The 23,266-nt window shown below is 40.8% G+C and overlaps 1 protein-coding gene and 1 non-coding gene across 2 annotated transcripts; both read right to left on the bottom strand.

Moving 5' to 3' along the window:
* LOC109674222 (transmembrane epididymal protein 1) lies at window positions 1-916 on the bottom strand. Its single transcript, XM_020151258.2, is given in 2 exon segments — window positions 1-298; window positions 300-916. Coding segments are annotated over 2 exon segments (915 nt in total).
* Window positions 917-16,211: 15,295 nt separating this feature from the next.
* On the bottom strand, window positions 16,212-16,337 carry LOC141414502 (small nucleolar RNA SNORA51). The gene has a single exon (XR_012439529.1). It is a non-coding gene; the product is annotated as a small nucleolar RNA SNORA51 (small nucleolar RNA).
* Window positions 16,338-23,266: the final 6,929 nt, after the last annotated feature.

Here is a 23,266-nt window from a genome sequence, read left to right as displayed (position 1 = left end):
CTAGGCCCTGTCACAGGGTGAGCTCTTTGGGAGGAGGAGAGCCTGGTCATCTTTCTTTAGCTGCTCCCCTTCCTGCAGCAGCCTATAAAGGGGTCCTGGAGTGCTCTTGTGGTAGGGAGCTTCTTTGGACCCCATTGGCTTCAAGGTCGGTCTGTAGCAACGATGCCAAAAGGAAGAGAAGCCATAGATTCCCATTAGGCACAAGGCATTGATTATCAAATGCCAGCAGAAAAAAGTGGTGACAAACTTGAGGTCACCGATGTCATCATCCTCCCATGGATAGCCAGAGACTGGTCTATAAAATAAAACCCGTCTGCATCAGCCAGGAGCCCATCATCAGAAACAGAAAGGCCTCCATGAGCTGGAGGTGAAACATCCTTGAAGCCCACAGTTGTGCGGTCAACACCAGGGTCAGCAGTGACACCACCAAGATGAGCAGAGAATGAACGTGTAGCTCCACCCCTGATGTGTCCTTAGCATGTGACACCAGCAGCAGCAGGAGCTCATAGACACTCAAGACCATGGCAGCTTTTTCTAGGACCACACACCTCTGAGGCAGCACATTCCTGCTCATGACATCTACACAGCCACTGAGGTTGAAGAGGTTGAACATGGTGATGTGTTGCCACTCTTTGGGGTAGACAAACCTTGGTGGTACCTGTGTACTCATCAGCACCATCCCATCATCAAGACAGAAAACCACATAAACTGCTAACATGGAGCCAGTCGCTATCTTCAACAAGCTTCCATAGGATATTTTCCACAGCTTGGCCCATCTCCCTTTATTTTTGGGAAGGCATGAAAAATACTGGAGTGAGTCATTGAATACCATGGCCTTGGAGACCACTATTGCTTGATACAGTCCATAAGAGAAAATATATAACCCTGGGTAAAAATGGCCATTAAACTTTCCCATAAAGTTGCAAGTCTATCTGACCAAACAGTGAAGAGCAAAATTCAGGACTTCTCTGTCCTCCTCTCCCTCATGGATTCATCAACTTTTTGGCTATATATACAGAGCTTACTACTACCTACTTTTATTATCCTCTTCTGCCCACTGCGCTCTCCCACAGAATGGAAAGTTCTGGGCAAGAGCCTACGCTTTGGGTGAGGGGAGTCTCATTGTCTCATTCCAGTCTAGTACACTGACTTCTGCCAAAGGTGGAGGATGAATGTGTCTGAGTATGCATCTGTGGGAATGTGTACTCTCAGGGGTTTTGCTTGGGGCCCTGAAGGAGCTTCTGGTAATACTTGTCTTCTTTCACATTGCTTGCTTTCATCTCCTCCTGTCCAGTTCTCAGAAAAGGAGAGAGATGCCTGAGCATGGAGATTACCCAGAAGACTGGGTAACTCACAAGTCTTCATGCATCTTCTAAGATTCCTTACTCATTTCTTGAGCCACAAACAGAGAGCAAATATTTTCTATCTGAACATAGAAGTTTATAAACACCTGAGAGTTTTGTTTTATTTATTTATATTTATTATTTATTTGTTTGTTTATTTTGTGGTACTGGGCCTACACCTTGAGCCACTCCTCCAGCCCTTTTTTGTGATGGGTTTTTTTGAGATAGGATCTCACAAACTATTTGCCCAGGATGGCTTCAAACTGTTATCCTCCTAATCTCTGCCTCCTGAGTAGGTATGATTACAGGCTTGAGCCACCAGTGGCTGGCTGTTTTTTGTTTGTTTATTTTTTTTTTTTTGAGACAGGGTTTTCCAAGTCCAGGCTGACCTTGAACTCATGAACCTCCCACCTCAGTTTCATGAGTGGTAGAATTACAGCTAGATCCACCACAACCAACAACATTTGGGTTTCAGTTCTTACTGAGTTCCTACTTGGCCTCTTCATCCTTTTTGTAATAGATTAAGGACCACCAAGAAAACTCACCTGTTCCTAAGTCTCTCCACTGGAGAGCAGATAAACCTGGAAAGCCCATTTTCAGAGATCAATTTTGGAGCATTAAGGTGTAATTTCTTATTAAAATGCAGATATGTGTATGTTGAGATAAGTAAATCCAGTGAGATGCTTCTGTTTTAATGTGAATTAACACTTCAACTTTAGTCTCTCTTTAATTACCATTTGCTGTGTGTCTAATATGTATAGGCACAAAGGGTCCTAGGCACCAGGTAACAGCCAGCTGCATAGGAGCAATTTCATCCAAGGCAAGAGTATTAATTTTCTTAATAAAAATTGTATATAATTAAGGTATACACTGTATTGTTTTGATATATGTATACATTGTGAAGTTATTAACATATCCAAGCTAATTAGCATATACTGCCTCACATTTTTTGTGGTGAGAACACAAGATGTATTCTCTCAGCAAATTTTGAATATTCAGCACAGTATTATAAACTATAATCATTAATACACTATACATTAGATTGCTAGGACTTATCCTACTTTTTTTAGATTCCACATATAAGTAAGATAATGCAGTATTTGTCTTTCTTTATCTGGCTTACTTGACTTAACATAGTATCCCAAGGTTCATCCACATTGTCACAAATAACAGAAGCTCTTTTTTCCAGGCTGAATAGGGTAGCATTGTAGATATTACATCTATGGATATTATATTATACATATCAAATATATTATAGGCATTGCACAGACAGATGCACAGATGTTACATATCTGTAATGTTACACGTACTGTATGCTTATTACACTTGTATATTGCATATATAGTGTATATTTATATATAAGAATAATAACTACTATACTTACATGTTATATATAATGTTCTATTATATATGTAAATTAAAATTTATCATGGATATGTATGTTAGGAAAAATCATAGTATATACAAGGTTTGATATTATCCACAACTTCAGACATTCACTGGGAACCTTAGAATGTATTCTCCACAGATAGGGTGAAACTGTTGTAGCAAGAAAATCCAATCTGTCCACATCTTGATGATGGAGGCTATTTTTTACCAGTGGAAGCTTGGAGATTTGAATGTAAAAATGCTGTAGGAGGGTTTAAGTTTGCCCTACAGAGGGACTTGCCTACCTTATTCCATTTTAACCTTGGTTTTGTTTTTTTTTTCTTTTTTAACATGTGTGGTATAGACTGAATAGCAATTCACAGAATTCATTCCCTTTTCTTTTTTGGATACCGACAGACTGCATTTCCCATCGTGCCTTGCATTTAGATGTAACCTCACAACTGAGTTCTAGCCAATGGAATGTTAATGGAAGTGATACATACTACTTTCTGGTCTCGCCCATAAAATCTTCCCTCACCTACTATTCCATGTTACTTTCCTTTCTTTTGCCTTGATACAGAATGTCACAGCTTACTTAAAAGTCATATGTTGTTAATCATGGAGGAGCACCAAAATGTAAAGAACAGGTTTATGAGTTACTCCATGTAAGAGTCCTATATGTCAGGAATACTCATTTTGTATTATATATGATGTAATGACTAATCTTGTAAATGTGATTGGATTGAGGATGACTAGAAGATTATTAAAACATACATGTGTCAGGGGGGTTGGGGAGGGCATTTCTGGAGATGATTAGATCATGGGGGCTTCTACCTAATCAATGGTTTAATCCAGTAATGGATACAAAATTTATTTAGATCATTGGGAGGTGGTGCAACTGTGGAAGCTGGGGCCCAAGTTTGAAGAAGTAGGTCACTGGGGGCATGCCTTTCAAAGGCATATCTTTGCCCTGGCCCCTTCTTGTTACTCCTTCCTCTTTGCTTCCTGGCCACTATGAGGTAAGCAACTTTGCCATAAACTCCCACTGCTATTTTGTCTTGCCTCAGGCCCAAAGCAATGAATCCAGCTGATCTTGTACTGAAACTCATGAAACTGTGGGCCAAAATAAATCTTTCCTGTTTAAATCATTTCTCTCAGATATTTGTCACAGTGATAAAAAGTCTAACACATGAATAAGGCATACATTTTGTTGTTGCTGCTAAGGAATGGGAATTATCACTTTGTTAGAACAGCTAGCTCATCCTAACAAATGCAAAACTAATATATAGACTTATAAAAAATTTGGGCAAATACACAAAGAATGAGAGAGTTCAAATCCCAGTACCACAAAAAAAAAATTAAAAAGAAAAAGGAACAATGAGAGAGAAGTGAGCACCTGAATATATTAAGTTGATGATAACCACTGTTAGCATTTTGTTGCAGGAATCTAGCTACAGAAAGGCAGCGATCTGAAAGCCTGGAAATTGAGAGATCAGGATTCCATTCTCAACTCTTCTAATTAGCAGAGCATCAGATTATTTTCCTTATTGTTGTGCTGGGTTGGGGGAGAATGAGGGTACATTGTGGCATTTACAAAGGTTCTTACAATGTATCAAATATATCATACTTGAATTCACCCCCTCCATTATTCTCCTTTTCACCCCACCCCCAGCATCAGTTTCTTTATTAGAGAAAGTTTTGAAATCTCTCTTTCTCTCTTTCTCTCTCTCTGTATGTGTGTGTGAGAGAGAAAGAGAGAGATACAGAGAGACAGAAAGAGAGAGAGAGAGAGGAAGGGAGTTGATGCACTGACTAGAACAGAGTGGCTTATTATCTTACAAGTTTTCATTTTTTAAGCTAGTGGTGAAAACACTGAGAAAACTCTACAGTCAAAAGACGAACCATGAAGGACCGGAATGTAAAACAGGTCATGTTAAGGGAAGGGTACTAGCAGGTGGGGAGGGTAAATGAAGAGTATAAAGGAGGGTAGATATGACTGATCTATTTTCTACACATGTATGAATATGGAACATTGAAACCTATTGAAGTCACTTTAAGAAGGTGGAGGAAGAGGGAGAATAATGGAGGGGATGAATCAAACTAGGGTACCTTGTACACATATATGGAAATGTCACAACAAAACCCCCTACAACTGTTACAACCTAATAAAATTGTTTTTAATAAACACTCAAAAAAAAAAAAAAACTCAAAAGGGCTGAATGCCCAGAAAGAAGGGGTACAAAGGGAAGCTGTGTGTGTGCCACTGATGGAGTAGATCAGGGAGGAGAAATTCCTGGTGCTGTCTTTGGTTCTTGCCTTTGCTGTGGGAAATTGCTGAGCTACTCTGAGCAAAAGTGGGCCCTGGTACAACAGAATCTATGACTAAGTACTGTCCGTGAGAAAAGAGCCAATGCATGTTTCTAGTCTCATTCTCCTGAGAACTGACTGCGGTAGGAGGCAGAGCTGCATTGTTCACTAGAAATGGTACATCTAGTGTCTTGTGGGTGTGCGCTAGGGACACAGTGAATCTGCAGGGACAAGCAGACATCATTCATCTCCTAACTGCCACACTTATCTTACCACTCCTGAAGCTGGGACAAGGACATGGGTATCAACGGTCAGAGAAGGAGGGCAGAGCCTCCACTAGAACACCAAAAGTCGAAGGTTGAAAGTGCAGAACAGGTAGCCCCACATAATGTTCCATTTGTGATGATCAGTCCTGCACGTTGGCCAGGCATCAAAGCTATTTGTTGTTCATTAAAGCATGAGCATCCTGATCTCAGGACTTTGAAGATAGGGATCGTCCATCCCAAACCAGACATTGCCCATAGAAGCTGAGAGGGAAGCCAAGCGTGGTGAATGACTAGCAGAACAACCAGACAGCTCCAGCATCTTGGACACGGAGTGTGCGGAAAGCTGTTTCATGGGGAAAACTCAGTTTGAACATGGGAGCCTATGGGGGCCTTCACTCTCCCCAGAGCTGCTTCCTCCACCAGAGGATCCCCACATTCCTGAGGGCCCCCCGACATAGCCAGTGCTGTCTGTCCTACATCACAAAATGCTAGAGTGAGAAAGAAGTTCATCCAGAATTCAGTAAATACGAATTAACTAACTGTAGTGACAAACTCTTGTCCTCACAATTAAAAGAAAAGAACACACATGTGCATACGCACAATACACAAACATGCATTAACAAAGAATTCTTTGGAATTAGAGAATATCACGATAAGTGCTGTGTACAATGCGTTTTAGAGGATTTTCGGGGCAAGAGCTGTTCATGGGAGATGTACAAGGTTAGTCAGAACCATCATTTGTTCTGACCATCATCTGTTCAGAGCTGACAGGTACTAGGGGGAGGTTTTAGTGCAAGATTCTTTAAATAGCACCTTTTTAGCCTGTCTCTCTTTGACTGTCTAAGTTGTCATCATTGTCATCACCATCATCGTCATTTTCATCAATGTTTGAGCTCAGCTTGTTTCATTGGGAAATAGTTTGGGGGCTGGGGAGAAGACTGGCTGTGTGGCCAGGGGTTAGTTAGGGACTCAGAGGTGGCATTTTTATGGGCAATCAGCAAAGATCAGAACCTAAGCCCTATTTGTCCAGACTTGTCTTCAGTTCCAACAGGGGTATGAGGGATATTTTATTTGCTACTCTAGTAACTCTTTCCACCCTATTCATGCACCGCTATGCCTTTTGGTACCTTCAAGCTGTGCTGTCAAATGTGGCAGTCACTAACCATATGTGGCTATTTGCCTTGAAATGACAATTAATTCAAACTAAATAAAAATTTTGGCGGTACTGTAGGTTGTACTCAGGGCCTCACACTTGCTAGGCAGGCACTCTACCATGAGAACCACTTTGCTAGCCCTTTTTTGTGTTGGGTTTTTTTTGAGGTAGGGTTTCACTTTTTGCCTGTGCTGGCCTCAAACCATAATCCTCCCAATCTCAGTCTCCCAAGTAGCTAGGGTTACAGGCATGAGCCACCATCACCCTCTAAACTAGATAATTTTTTTCCCATCCTTTTTTTAATTGTTGTGCTGGGTAGGGGTACATTGTGGCATTTACAAAAGTATTTACCCTCCTGCCTCTTATATAAAATTTTTAATTCAATTCTTCTTTTTTTTTTTTTTTTGTGGTATGGGGATCAATCTGCTAGGCAAATGCTCTACCACTGAGCTACATCTCAAGCCCTAAATTCAATTCTTTAGTAACCGTCAAATGCTCAGTGGCCACATGAGGCTAGTGTGTTCCTTATTATAATGCAGCATAGATAGGAACATGTTATCATTGAGGAGATTTGTATTGAAAAATGCTGTCCGTGAGGGTGTACAGAGTGAAAAAAAATTAAAGGTCTGAGTGCTCAATTTAAAAGATGGGTGGAAAATAAAAAAGCATTTATGTGATCTTGAATTCCTCATTTCTTATAGTTGAAGGGCAGATGCAGTAAAGAAGGATGCTACATGTTGTATGAATTATAGAGTAGCAGATCCAAGTAAGCATTCGCATCTGACAATCTCGAACGCTAAGTCAAGGGTGCTGGTGGAAGAAGAAATGGAACCCAGAGCTATGAAGAGAGAGAAGGAAAAAAAGTGAGGGACCAATTCCTTAGGCCCTCTCTTTCTGATTCAGAAAACTGTCCCACCGGGAGAGAAAGCCTGCCTCTGCATAGGCCCCTTTCAATAGCTCTACTGAGACAGCGACATCACAAGGGGCTTCCAGCTTTTGTAGGACCCACTCCCACTTCTCCAGTTACCTCCAGGTTCATAACAAGAGTGTGTCCCAGCACAGCCCAGACAAGGATGTACAAGAGCCGGTCTGAGGTGGAAAAGGCAACAAACACACCGAAATGTTTATAAACCCTCATTGATCAGCTTTGGCCAGAACATGGAAAGCATGGATGTGAATGAATCCTGCAGGTGCTTAGCCATATAAAGTGGAATTAAGGAGTTGATTGAACTGCACTTGTCAATGTGAGATTACTTTCCTGAGATTCTGGATTTGACAATTTATAGGGGTGGTAGAAAATGTCTGTGGGATTGGCCAGACCTCAGTGGAGGTCTATATATCAGAGTTTCCCTGGAAAACTAGAGAACTACCAGATGGAACTTTCTGCAGCAAAGGGAATTCTCTATCATTTGTACTCTTCAATACAGTAACTTCTCGCTGCCTGTGGCTATTGAGCAATTAAAAGGTGGCCAGTGCAATTTAGGAACCAAATTTTAAATTTCCATTTCATCTTGATGAATTTAAATTCAGCACCCATGTCTTAAGTGGTTACTGTGTTGGAAAGTTCCACTCTAGTTTAAGGGTATGAAAGACTTAGGAGTTCAGCAATAAGGTTCAAATTTATTCTATCTTCTTGGTGAATTGAATAGTGTCGAAAGAAGACAGTATCTTTGTTCCTTTAATTTTTAATGTTTCTCTCTTTTAGTTTTCTTTTTTTGTTTTTGCCTTTACAATGTTTTGTTTGTTTGTCTGCTATTAGCAGCATAGTTTTTCTTTCTTTTTCTGGTATAAAGGCTTATGTTTCCATCTTTTTGTGTCCCATTGCTTAAACACATGTCTTCCAAGGGCCATATCTATTGACTTAGTATTTTAGCCTGTTTTGAAAACCTGTGATTACCTTGTCAGGAATTTAAAAGACTTAAATTTATTATGATCATTGATGTACTTGGACTTAGCATTGTATTTTGGGCTCTAGTTTTTCCTTTAAAAAAAAAGAAAACTGGGTGAGGTGGCACATATCTAGAATACCAGCACTCAGAAAGCTGAGATAGGAAGGTCATGAATTCAAGACCAGTCTGTGCTATATAGTGAGATCTTGTCTCAAAAACATAAAACAAAACAAAAAAGTTCTATAGGGATGAGTAACTTGCATCTACTAGAATTAAAATTTCCCCTAAACCAATGACAGGTCTGTTAGAATGAAGATTAGAGGAACCTGAGATTAGTAACACATTACTGTACTATGCTCGTTCCAGGTCTTTGCTATTCCAGCTTCACCTGTGTAAGACTTTACAATTGCCCTAAATCTGAAGATTATTCGACATGTCACATAGGCAAAGTTGTCAATGGCTTCCCAGAATGCCAGTACTTTGTGTGACAGCCACTATTCTTTTGTTCCTCAAATAAATGAGCTTTCTATATGAGATTTAATAAAAACCAAGGACTCACTTACTTGCACTTCACTCAGAGCAGCAAAATGTAATGCAGCAGATATTGGTAAGTGCCTTTTCTTCTGCTAAGAAATGCTAGAATATTTTGAGATATCCTAAGAAGCAATCGGGTGGGTCTGTAGGTAGTCGGGTCTGTAGGAATACCCGAGGCTGCTGAAATCTCAACTTTATTACATTTATTGCATATTACATTTTTTACATTTTGTCCCACCCATTCCAATAACTTCTCCAAGTTCCATTTTCCTCATATGTAATAAGGGATTGACAATAGTGCATTTCAGAAGGTTACTGTGACAATTAGAAGGCATAATCTGTCAAAACACTTAGTGAACCCATGGCACATAGTAAAAGCTCTAGAAATGCTAGCTGAGATTAACATGAAGTACTTTAGTCCATGCACAGAACTCTAAATAAGACTTTTTTTCACACAGATTATAGTTTCTTTAATTTCCCAAGAAGGACAGCTGTGGAGTTCCTTGAAGACTCATAAATGTCTCTCTAAAGAGACAGATCTACTGCCCTCAGTGCCCTTATCATTCTCCAAGCTGACTGGGGATGTCAGCCTGTGAACAGAGGACCTGATTGAAAATGTCAGCCTGTGAACAGAAGACCTCAGGTTTACACAGGTGCGGCATTTACTGGCCTCGTCCTTGCCACCTTTGCCCTATTTTTACCTGTTTTGTCTGCAGTTGCTATATTAGGAATAACTGCCTTTAATGAACTATTGAGTCCTAGGTCTTTTCATGTCCCAAATTAACTCTAATGAGCAAACAAGGAACGATCAAGAGGGCCGCGGCTGGGATTTGGGGGAACTTTGAAGCAGAAGCCAAGATGGGGTAGCTGCCCTCTGGCTGTCAGCCAGCGTTTGCTTTTGATGACAGCAAATCCTCAGATCTTGTACATCTGAGCTGCAAACAAGGGGCTGTGGTAGCAGAATACCCGAGATTCCATCTTTTGCAATGCTTCTGTGTGCAACACTCAATTAACAAGTGTTAAATGTCACTGTAAGCTCTGCTTTTATTAAATGTTTTGTGTAATATCTGGTGAATAAAACGCTGTCTCTGCTCTCAAGAATTTCAGGTTGTAGAAGAGGGAATAGGATGTGCACCAAATAGCCGCATTAAGAGGGGCCTGTGACATGTCATAGAAGACATGCAAAGCTCCATCAGATAGAGTAACTATCTGATTGTTCTCACCTTGGAGAGACTGAGACAGCTTGATGTAAGAAGATGGGAGTCACTCCTTTAAGAATAGCAGGACCTGGACTGGTGGCTCAAGTGGTAGAGTGACTGCCTAGTAAGCATGAGGCCCTGAGTTCAAGCCCCAGTACTGCCCCAAAAAATGTAAAAAAAGGAATAGCAGGATCTAAGCAAGCATGAAGTGGCTTTTAGATGGAGCACACACTGAGAGCACTGGCAGAGAAATCTGGGAATGTTCTAGGAACAGCAAGTTATTCCCTGTTTCTTCTGTGGGTTTTGTTTGGTTGGTCTTGTGGAGTTTTTTTGGGTTTTTTTTCGTTGTTTCTTTTTTGAGACAGGGTTTTTTTGGTTTTTTGTTTTTTGCGGTACTGGGGCTTGAACTCAGGGCCTTCACCTTGAGCCACTCCACCAGCCCTATTTTTGTGAAAGGTTTTTTAAGATAAGGTATCACAGAATTATTTACCCAGGCTGGCTTCAAACTGTGATCCTCCTGATCTCTGCCTCCTGAATAGCTAGCATTATAGGCATGAGCCACCAGCACCCAGTGACAAGGCTTTTTTTGAGACCAGCCCAATTTGTGATCCTTCTGCCTCAGCCTGTTTTTGAGTGCTGGGATTACAGGCCTGAATCTATTTTTATTTACTGTAAAGATGAAATTATTTGTATTATATTAGACAGAGTGGGAGAAGATAGATAATAAAAATAAGCAACCAATGCACTCATATAATATTAGATGGCAGTAAAGGGTAGAGAGAGGAACAAACTAGAAAAAGGACCTTTGCTTTTTCTATGAGTCAGATGGGAAGTCACTAGGGAATTTTGAGCCAAGAAGTGACTTAATCAGACCAAAGTTTAAATAAGACCATTTTGTGGGTACTATATTGAAAGTGGATTTTGGGGAGCCAGGAAGGAAGTAGGGAGACTAGTTGGGAGGCTGTGATAATTGCCCAGATGAGAGCTAATGATAGCATGGATTAGAGTGCGAGAGATCAAGTGGTGAGGAGTGGTCAGATTGTGCATGTAATTTGGAAGTAGAGTCAGGATCAATGAGGTATGCAGTATGGGGGAAAGAGCAATATCAAAGACAATGTCAGGGTTTTCAGTGTGGGAAATTAGGGAGAGGAATATGCATTTTAACGAGGTGACAAAAGCTCAGAAAGAATAGGATTTGGGGGAGTTTACTTTATAACTGGTTATCAATAAGCCAGGAGTTTATTTGAAACTTTGTATGTGTGTGTGTGGTGCTGGGGTTTGAACTCAGGGCCTACACCTTGACTCACTCCACCAGCCCCTTTTTTTGCGATGGTTTTTTTCAAAATAGTGTCTTGCTCGGGCTGGCTTTAAACCTTGATCCTCCTGATCTCTGCCTCCTAAGTAGCTAGGGATTATAGACGTGAGCCACTGATGCCTGACTTGAGTCTTTTTAAATTCAAGATGTCTGTTTGACATTCAAGTATTGATAGTGATGGGTTATAAGTGTCTGGAATTCAAGGAGAAATCAAGATAAGAGCACAAGCTGAGAGCTGGTGGCTCACTACTGCATTCCTAACTCATTGGGAGCCTGAGGTCAGAAGGATCACGGTTCCAGGCCAGCCTGGGCCAAAACTTTGTGAGAACTCATTTCAGTAGAAAAAAGGCTGTGGTGGTATACACTTGTCATCTCAGTCATGGTGATGGAAGGAAACCTAAAATAGAAGGATCACCAACAAAAAAGTGAGACCCTATCTCCAGAATAACCAGAGCAAAAAGGGCTGGAGGCATGGCTCCAGTGGTGGAGTGCCTGTCTATCAACTGTGAAGCCCTGAGTTCAGACCCCACTATCCCCACTCCCCTCCCAAAAAAAACAATAATATAGTTTTGGTAGTTGACAGATTGTTCTGGTGACTTGCAATGAAGTAGTTGTCAAGAACTGCGAAAGAACTGAGATAACAAGCTAACAAGTTAGCCTGCCATGGTTTCCCGTGTACTGGCAGAAAACAAGAGACTCCAAACTCACAAAGGACTTTATTCACAATAGCGGAAGCCAGAGCACCTGCATTTTCCTGCCCCATTTCTCCGATTCCCCAGGGAAGTGTGAGAATACCAGAAGATGCCTGCACAAGCATAGGGTCACAATATATAGGAAAGGAACTTTGGACTTAGGAAGTCTGTCTTTCGAAATGGGCAAGAAGCCTACCCTTTGCTCCGAGGGGCCACTATCTTCCTGATCCAAAGCTGTTTGCTGTGCAAATATTCTTGAAAAGATAATAAAGCCAGTCAGTGTCTCTGCTCATGAGCCATGCAGAAATTATCCACAGAAAATTGCCTCCCAACATGGTGTCACCCTCCTAGGGAACATTGTGGAAACTTTAAGGGGCATTTTGGTTTCACAATAATTGGGGATGGTACTGCCAGGGGTATTAGATATTCTACAGTATAGGAGATAGAAATCAAGCAAAAAAGAATGATCTTGTCCCACACAAGCTTTGAGTGTCCTGTGAGGCGCCCACTTAAATGATAAACAAAACAACCTATATTTGAGTCTGGACTCCATCTCCACATTACAAAGTATTTTTAGTATAGCTTAAAGGTACACTTAATATTAGGTCATTTAAATCAAAGAAACTGTATAACTTTGTTTTGTTCAGAATTCTATCCAGTTATTCACTATGGGGGGGGATACATTGTTGTTTGAATCAGACTATATTTATAGCTGACAATGTTAGTGATTTTGTATATATATATACACACATATATATGATATACTTATTCAGCCTTTATTTCATAAGCTTAAATGTGAATAAAAATACTTTCTTGATGATTACCTTTTCTTAAATAAAAAAAATTTCATGAAGAGAAGTTATGATATGTTAGATATTTGTATCAAAATCTGTTGAGAGGTTAATGAGGACTGAAATTGACCACTGGATTTAGCACCATAGAAATCATTACTGACCTTGAAAAGAACAATTTCAGTGGAGAGGTGAGGTCAAGAGTCTGTTTGAAGTTGGTTCAAAAGAGCATGAGAGGACAGGAATTGAGACATGAGTATAAACAACCTCTTGATTTTTTGTTTTTTGGGTTTTTTTTTTTGTGGGACCGTGGTTTGAACTCAGAGCCTCATGCTTGCTAGGCAGGTGCTCTACCACTTGAGTCACTCAGCCAGCCCATAAACAACCTCTTGAGATATTCTACACAGGGGAGCAGAGGAATAGGGTAGTATGAAAAGAACTTAATACCTAACACCAAAAAAAAGGCTCCATAAGGCTGCCCTCAAAGGACTTAATGACCCATGGAGGTGCTCGGTAAATACCAGCCTGCAGAAGAAGGCTAATCAGTTTGCAGTCAGGAAAACCTTCTAGGCATCTTTTCTCTTGAGTTTTTGAAGAAATTATGGGGCTCAAAGAAGAACACAGGTGAGGGGGGTTTCAAGCATGAGCCAAGGCACAAAGATGGGGAGAAGTTGGAGGGGAAGGGTAACCTGCCATCCAAATGGGGGAGGGAAGAGGGTTGGAAGAACAACAAGTCTCCAACAGAGTGATCAGGAGATGTATCTGACAGAAGACCTTGAATGCCAGATTGTGACATTTATGTTGGTTCTGATGAATTAACAGGGAGCCAGGGATCTTGGGCAGTCAAGGACATAGTGGGAATGCAGAATTTGTTGTATATTTTTTTTTATTGTGCTTCTGTTCTAAGTGCTGAAGTTGCACAGGTTATAAGTCATGCTCCAGACAATCTAATGAAAAGCCCATGTTGAGTTTCAACCTAACTCTGAGTTGAGGCAATCCTAGGAATAAAATTAAGGGGTAGAGATTAATGGGAAATAGAAACTGACTTTGGCCATTTAGGGATGAGATGAAAAACAGGATGAGTACACACGCTGCTTGTGCCAGGTGTAGTGGTACACATTTGTAATACCAGCACTTGGAGGATTCCAGGTTCAAGGACAACCTGGGCTACATAGTAAGTCTTCTTCTCAAAAAAGCCACCAGCTAGAGATGTAACTTAGTGGTAGAGCACTTGCCTAGGTGTGTCTTTTAGCGGCAGGGTCATTTTGTCACATATGGTACTGAGATTCAGCTGGGCAGAGGGACACAGGGAGAAGCACTGGACTTTGTCCCAGCTGGACTTGGGTCTAAATCCTTATTTTCATTTCCTCGCTCTGTGGCCTTTGACAAGTTAGTCTCTGAACTTCAATGACTTTAACTGTCAACTGGGAATGATACTTACAATATTTAGCTATTTACAGTATTTGTTGCATAAGAAGAATGTTTGTCACTGTTGTTAATTTTTTAAATGCCATCCTATTCTGGCCAGTCAGTAAATGGCAGAGCAAAAGGAAAATTGTGGGGAGAAGCAGTGATACTTTCTGGTTCGAACTTGACAGTTCTTCCTGGTGAAGTCCCACTTAGCCCCAGAAAATAACCCACTCTTTGACAATCATATTTGTGTATGTTGTCTAGACTCTAACAGAAGGTAGCAGTCATTCCTCAGTTCTTTAGCTTGTGAGTCAATATCCTTTTTGATGTTGGGGCTTTTGATACAGAGACATTGGCCTGGTGTGGAGTTGAAGGGAAAGTACAGGCAATAAAATAAAATAAAATAAAATTGTAAACTGGTAACTTTGGGCTCTATCAGCAGTTTAGAACTATAACTTTCTATTAGATTAGCAAATACTTTCTGTTCCACTCTCTTGTTCTCTTTGTTGGAAAGAAAACATAAGAGATAATAAGAAAAACAGCATTTTTGCTAGTTTGAGATAAAGATAGCTATACAGAGAGATTCCTAGCATTGCTTCCATGCACTTGTGTATTGCAACCCACATTGGTTCATCTGTACCAGTCCTCTTCACTACTTCCGGGTTCCCTTCCCATAGTGGCCTCTGTCAGTTTAAGATTACTTTATTCACTTCTCCACATGAGCACATCGAACACTTTCAAGTTTTAGGTTTCCTTCCCTTTCTCTATTCTTCCCATGCACATTCTTCCCTTAGTGTGTGACCCTTGTCCAATAATATTACTGCATTTGTTTTAGGTCTATAATCTGCATATGAGGGAGAACATGTGATTTTTGGTCATCTGAGCCTGGCTAACTTCCCCTAAGATGATGTTCTCCAGTTCCATACATTTACTTGTGAATGACAAATTTTCATTCTTTGTGACTGAGTAAAATTCCATTGTGTATAAATACCACATTTTCCTGATCCATTCGTCAGTGGTGGGGCATCTTGGCTGTTTCCATAACTTGGTTATTGTGAATAGTGCTGCAGTAAACATGGGTGTGCAGGTGTTTTTGTAATAACTGGAGTTGCATTCCTTTGGATATATCCCTAGGAGTGGTATTACTTTGTTTTCAAATAAACTTGTTTGACTTGAAATAAAGTATTGAAAGCTACAAATTGTTATACTGAGTGAAAACTTTTAGTAGCTGAGATGTGAAGAGGCCTGGATGGGGTGATCTAGACTCCAGATATGTTTCCGTGTGCTTTCCTCTCTCCACAGTGTGGAGGTTGTAGTGTCAGCTACCAGCGCAGCTGTAGAAACCCACTATTGCCCTTGAGGGACATGAGTCTGACAACTCTTTCTGGAAGGCAGCTGAATTCTTCTCAAGGTCCAGCTCTGAAGGCTGACTTTGCTCCCCCCACATGCACACATTGTTGCCTCTGGGTGGTGATCTGAAAGGCCTTTGCTAATCTCTCCCCCTAAATTACCAATTTTCTTTCCCTGTACCATATCTCAGCCCCACCCCTAGCTAAGATACCTGAATTCTGTGATTGTGTAGACTCAAGGCTCCGATCTACAACTGGACTGTCTGAGCTTAAGCTCTGACTCTAACACTTTATCTGCATAAGCTTGGGCTAATCGCTTACTCTTTCTAAGCTTCAGTTTACTCATTCTCAAAATGAGGACATAATTAGCTTTTTTTTTTTCTTCCCCACACTGGGGATTGAACAGCTCAGGGCTCTACCTCTAGAGGCACCACCTATAGTATTATTATTAAATGAGCAAAAACATATACAGTCTAAGTCAGCCTCTGTATAGAGTACTCACTAAATGCCAGCAATGTAGCACAAGAAGCTTCTTCAGTAAAGACATGTGGAAACGTTTTATTGGGTAACAATAGCTTCTTTTTGTTTTTTAAATCCATGCTTCCCATTCACAAGACAGACCAGGGACAGGGACCAGGCTGAGGTGTACACAGGGAGAGATTTCTCTGCCTCCTTGTTCAGTGCAGTCGCTGTAAGAACCTGGAGTAAGTACCAAGAGGCCTATGATGATATTTTTAGAAAACACTTTTAACGTTTTCAATTTTCACAACGCACTAGTAACTAAGAAGAATTGTCACTCTTTTTAAATAGATGATGATTTTGGGGGGTTCAGATCACATATGTTACTTTCCAAGTTTTTGTAGTAAGAAAAATTAGGAATTCAACTATGTGCTTCGACTTTGAAAGGCAATTTTCTTTCATTATAATTTGTCACCAGCATGAATCTTTAGAAAGAAGGGGCAGGACAGTGTTAGGGAGAAGATAGAGTGTATACAGAAAGAAAAATGAAAGGTGCCCCGAATTTGTGCGTGCAGTTGGGTGTTAGATACTGGAATCTTTGAAAATAAATATTCAGTTGCACTCCACTATCATTTGAAAGATCATATATAGGAAGCTTCAAGTGTTCAGAATATAGAGAATGTTCGAGAACTTCAGTGTTCTACAACAGTGAAAGCTATCCAAAGAGCCACCTTACTCTCAGCAAATTTACTCTTTCTTTAGACATAGTATTAACCAGTTTGTCCAACAGATTTGTTTCTTGGGTAATAGGAGACTGTAAGAATCATATTAATTGAAGAAGAAAATTGACATTGACAGCAGGAGGAGCTATATGGTAGTTTGACAAGATGATAAATTCTGGCAAGCAAAACAAAACCTACAAGTTGCCAGGCGCCAGTGGCTCACACCTGTAATCCTAGCTACTTGGGAGGCTGAGCTTGGGAGGATTGCAGTTCAAGGCCAGCCCAAGGGAAATAGTTCATAAGACCCCCCATCTGCAAACAACCAGAGCAAAATGAATTAGAGAGGTGTGCTCAAGTAATAGAGCACCTGTTTTGCAAGCCCCAAACCCTGAGTTCAAATCCCAGTCCCACCAAAAAATAAAAACAAAATCTTATGGTTTGATGTTTAGTACAGATAATCAGAGCATTCACCCTCCATCCTATTCCCACCACTCCTAGCTCTCCTAAATAATACAACAGGACAAGTAAGTAAGCCATAAAAAATAAAAATGAATCTAGACTCAAAAAACTTTACAGTACCAGAAATGTTTCAATACATTTTAGCAATACGTATGTCTGAAAGCTTTAAAACTAGAAAAGAAACACCCTATTCCCATTCCAGTTTCCTGAACAATTTGCTGACAGATAAACTCAAGTTTCATGGCTACTAAGAAGCAATGTGTGTGCCTAATCCTTATTATACTCAGAACCGTCAGAAAAGTCAAATCTTCAAGGTCATGGTACCTCATTTTCTGGTGGAACTTCGCTTGAGTTTTGTACCTTCTGGGAAGTTTGATGTTGTCTCTGTGTGTGTGTGTGTGTGTGTGTACATGTGACTATAGCAAAAGTCCCCCTTCCTTAATTTAGAAAAAAGATGGGCACTCATTAAGAAGGAATGACAGGAATTTTATTGTCAATAGGCCTTAACATTCCTGAAATATGTATCCTCCTAGTCTCCTGGGATGATGGAAAGCCCTCCTTACCTAAAATGAGACCTTTCCTAGTGATACAGTAATCAAACTATTGAAGGAGATGAGTCAGGAGCTTTAGTGGGTTAAAAGGTGCGTGGCAGTCCAGTTCTGGAAGAAGTCTCAGGGGTTGGGAAGCACATGAGACTGGGCGAGGCTGGGGTAGTGCAATGACTCCTGTGAGCAGGACCTAGGAGGAGACAGTAGAAGCCTGACAGGGATGAATGGGAGAGGTAAGGCTTGGAACCCATGCAAGGTGCATGGTGTCTGAGGTTGCGCAGAATGATGTGGCTGCTAAGAGCACTGTCCTCCTTCAAAAGCCCCTGCTGGCTTAAGCAGGGACTAGGCTGTGGCAGTCTCTTTAGTCACTCAGCAGCAGCACCAGAAAAACATGGAGTTGGCTCCCTATAGGAGGTGGGAAGGGGGTGCAGAGGTTAGTAGGGCTGGAGAGGGGCTCATTGCCATAGCAACAGCAAGTGCATTATTGGTACCTCTCTCCTGTCTGAGAATAGCTGTTGGGCAGATTTTATGGGCCTTCAATAGCCATTAGCCCTGGGGTCTTGGAGGAAGGAAGAGGCATGGGTGGCAGAGGATGACAAATGGTCCATTTCCTGACAATCTGAGGACTGAAGCTAGTTCTATTTTCATTTCAGAAGTAATATGACTTTTGTCCAGAGTGTATGAAATTTTGCGTATAATTTTTACATCTGCATAGGCAGGAAACCAGGAAAGAGGATATGTCCTTTCTTGCCTGATGTTCACAGACCCAAACAGTTGATTACGATGGCTGTTCAAGTGATATGATGGTTTTTTGTTTTGTTTTGTTTTGTTTTGTTTTGCTGCACTAGGGTTGAACTCAGGGCTTTACACTTAAGCCACTCTGCCAGCCCTGATATGAGTATTTTGATGCCCCTGGGTCAGCTTTCAAAACAACCACAAGAACTGCAAATTGTTGCCCCAAATAATAAGAAAGCTTTCACTTCTCTTGATGGGGAATTCAAGCAAGTTCCCTCTCTGAGAGGTACATTGGTGCCCAGACCTGATTTTCAGTGTGGTAGAATGCAAAGCTGCACTGAGTATTGGGATGAAGCATCAAGGAACACAATCTTTATGATGGTGGAGTAATTGCAAAAGTCTCTTAGGGAGGACCCCAGGTTCTTGGGACCTTAACAGTCCCCTACTGCTTCCCTCACCTGAGAAATCAGGCTGTCTCAGATGGATTTGAGTCCCCTTATCACACAGTGGAAAAGATGCTAACAAAAGTGAGCAGGTCTTTTTGCCTGGCAGCCCCTTTGGAGCCCTACCCCCAGTGGGCCACACTTTCCTGTTCCTTCCTTTTGTATTTGGAAACAATGTGTTGTAATAAATCTTGAGATGGAAAAGAAGAAGTGACCTGGTCTTCTTAATCATGATCATTAATGGGGATTATGCATTTAATTGGGATACTTCTTATAGGTGTAATCCTGACCTCAGTAGTTTGGATTTTCTGTTGTTGGCTTCCTTATGTCTCTCCTCCCAAAGAGGGGAAGAGATGTGGCAATACTTTTCTGTAGCTTAGGACTCAGTTTCAGCCCAGCTATGTTCTCTGAGTTTTTCTGAGTAGTAAAGATTCCTGATGGAAATGGATATGAGAGGGAAGAGGGTCCCACTAAGGACCTGCCTCTAGAAGGAGCCACAGCCGCCCCCCCCCCCAGCAGCTCTTTCCAGGCTGTGAAGCACCCCTCCCCACCCACATGCACACAACGGTCTGTCTGATTCCACCCTGATTAAAAAAACAAAGCACCCATCTAGATGTAAAGACAACCCCGACTCAAACACTCCCACTCTTGAAAATGCCTACTCCCAGGACTTCCATTTTTGCCACGTGACAGACTAATCTAATCCCTCACACCCTAACCCTGTAGGGATAGGTATGCTGTATAAAATAAAGAATATGGACTGGAAAAAAAGTTGTTTCCAGTGATCTAAAGAAGAAACCCCAAATCCCCAGGTGATGAATTATAAAATACATATCATAGATGAGAAGCACATGAGATGGCCCTATGGCAAACTGGGTGGGGCTGGACCCAGATATGGGGTATGAGCTGGGGCTTTTATGCCAGTGGGGGCAGGAGACGTGGTCTTAGGGAACTAAAACAAGACTTCTGCATAAAGTCTGGATTTGGAAGTTTGGAAGTGTGGCCCCTTCAACATGAGCAGACTAAACAAACTCCTCCCATACATTCAGGAAAGAATCAGGAAGCTGCTCTCTGCTAAGAGATCAGGGTTAAAAACAAACCGAGGATCCTGTGAGAATCTGTTACCTCTTCAAATTCACACTACTCAAATTCAAGGGGTTCTGGAATCCCAACCAAGATATTAATGTAAAGCCTGGCACTGGATTAGTGATACTCTTGGAGTACCCAGAAGAAGCAAAGGAGGTCCCTGAAGGAAAAAGTAACCCCACTTCAAGCAATTTCAAGAGGTGTCATTGTTCTGTTTCATATAGGTATATATGAACTCCATCAACCATACTCCTTAATCCAAAGGATTAAGGTATCCTTCGCTCACCCTCCCCTCTCCTACAAGTATCTTCCCCCACACATACTGTACCAATTTTATGGTCCTGTCTTTTGTTATTATTTTCTAAGCCAATATTTAAAGGATTTCTCAATGTATCCCTGCTATTAGTATACTTTATTTTGGTCCGTCCATCTCCTTCCATTGCTCTCCCTTATCCCTTCCCTTCCAGCCCCCATTATTCATCAGCTTTCAATACATGTCATTATATTAGAGGTTAAGATTCTGAGATCAAGGTGTCAGTGAGTTGGCGTCTTCCAAAGGTTATGAAGGCTGTGAGGGGGACTCTGTCCTATGCTTCTCTCCTAGCTTCTGGTGGTTTGCTGGCCACCTTTGACATTCCTGGACTTATAGGAGCATCACCGAGATCTCTGCCTTCATCCTTACACGTCTACATATATTGTGTCTCCATCCAAATCTTTTCTTTTTATAAGGATACAAGTCATATTGGATCAAGGATGTACCCTACTCCAGGATGACCTCATCTTAACTTAGATAGTTACATCTGCAATGAGCCTTTTCCCAAGTAAGCTTATATTCTGAGCTATAGGAGGCTTCAACAAATGAATTTGGAGGAAACAAAATGCAAGCCATAGCAGAGATAATCCTGGGAGTGTCAGTTGACATACACATAATGCATGAATGTACTAGAACAATCTGAATGAGGCAGGGCTCCTGGTCTCTCCCACATGTTTTCCTCAGCTATAACAGGGAGGGAATGTCTTTCACCTAACATGGTTGTTATGAAGGTCAGATCAGATAATGTACACGCAAGCGCCTTACACACTGTGATGACCTGTACTAACATTAGTTTTCATTTTCATTTTAGTTCATTAAAAATAATAATTCCCATTGATTCAGGGCTATGTTAAAACTACATTATCTCATAAATTCTACCCATAACCCTCCGTGGTAAAGACCCTCATTTTGTGGGTAAGGAGATAATGGCTTAGGTAAGTCTTTTGCCTGAAGCCACATGACTAGTAAGTGGTAGAAGTAGAACTGAAAAGAAACCCTGTCCTGTCAGGCACTAAAATTTGAGCTTTCTTCTGAATGTTTCTAGGACATTGAGGTAATAGTCTGGGCTCTGGCAAAACTTAGGAAGAAGCAAAAGAAAGGTTATGAACTCTATCCTGGGAGGAAAATCCAGTCCAATGAGCAGGGTGGATGGAGATTCATTTTAAAAGCAAATAAGCTCAGTATAGAACGTAGAGGTAGAAATAGCACAAGAAGTGAGTCCTAGTTTCTGCCCTCAAGGAGGCTGGGGAACAAATACCGATGTGCATTACAGGATTCAAGAGTGCAGAGGAGCGTTGTGACCCCAGAGAGAAGAACAGTAGGGTCAGGAAAGCAGGGAAGACTGCAGAGCAAAGGGATGTTGGACCTGACTCAGAATGTGCCACGTCAGGCACAATTATTTTATTTTAAAAATAATTATTTATGCGTATTAATTGTCCATATTAGTGACTTTCACTGGGACATTTCTATATGTGGATATATCATATAGATATATGGTTGACTACACCCTGCCAACTACCTCTCCATTCTCTCACCCTACTCAATAATGTAGGCCCTATTTTGAATCCCACCTCTACTGTTAAATAAAATTTATGGGACGCCATCAGTGTGGACTGCATTGGGCCCAAGACACCAAAGCAATATGGATCTCAATCTCAGTAGCTGAGCTTTAGCTAATTTCAGCAGTCTATATGACCAATTAATCCAGTAGCTTATAATTTAAAAAGTCTCTCTATCTTGTTCCCATTTTCTGTAAATGCTGTCAGATCACAATGTTGGTTGGAGTTCTCAGAATCTGTTTTGATTCTGAGGGCTGTTGGATTCGTGACTTGTTTTTGTTTGGCTTTGCTTTGTTTTGCTTTGCTCAAATAAACTCTACTAAATTTAATTGGTCTAAGGAATTTTCCTTTTACTCTGTTTACAAGTTGTGTGACCTGGAACAAGTTACTTAAATTCTCACGATCTGAGTTTCATTTGTTTGTCTTAGTAGCCACGTACCTTTTATTCTTATAGAACCCTATTTTAAATTAATTAGTTAATTTTTTCTTCTTTGGCGTTTACCTTCTTTCTGTGCACCATTAATGTAGGCTTGGGCACCAGCCATGGTTGCAGGGACTGAAACAGGTTGAGTGCAGCCAGTGCTGGATTCCCCTTGCTGGGGAATAGGTTGAGGTACAGGTGTGAAATCCATATTCAATCAGGGAAATTCATGGGTGGCCTGATGAAGGTCCTCCCCTATCATAAATATGAAAAAATATAGCTGTAGATAAACAAAATGCAATTCTACTCTGGACATATGAGGATGTGATATCTGGAAGTGTGGCAGCCATCTTGAAAGCATGACATTTCCTAATATGAGGACAAGGTCAATGAGAATGACAGAGAGAAAAACTAGAAATAACCTGGATCCCTGATGACTTAATTCAGTCATGAAGGTAACCAGCTCAAACTATATGCTTCCTCTAGAGTTCTTGTTAAATGACAAAATAATTTTCTTACACTCTAAGCCAGTAAGATCAAGATTTTCTATTATTTACAACCAAAATCATCCTAAATGATTTATTACCTCACAGATCTGTATGGGAAAGATGAAGTAATTCCTACAAAGTGTCAAAACTGTGACATGTTGTAGAATACTTTATTACAGAATTATATTCTGCTTCTTTATTATACATACCATATTTTTCCAGATATATGTATCAGAACATTTTTGGCCAGAACCCAAGCTTCTGCTTCTTTAGCACCATTCAGTTGCCAAACAGAATGCATAGTAGATATTTAATCACTATTTCATCATAACCAACATGTTTTTCTTCTAACCCAACCCAGACACCATTCTTGTGATTTGGGTAGAGATCGTGTCCCCAAGAAGAATGTATTATTTT

The sequence above is a fragment of the Castor canadensis genome, chromosome 11 (genome assembly GCF_047511655.1).
Source record: "Castor canadensis chromosome 11, mCasCan1.hap1v2, whole genome shotgun sequence".
In the NCBI taxonomy this organism is placed as follows: Eukaryota; Metazoa; Chordata; class Mammalia; order Rodentia; family Castoridae; genus Castor; species Castor canadensis.
The sequence above is the reverse complement of the archived record's forward strand: the minus strand, read 5'-3'. Positions and strand labels throughout refer to the sequence as shown.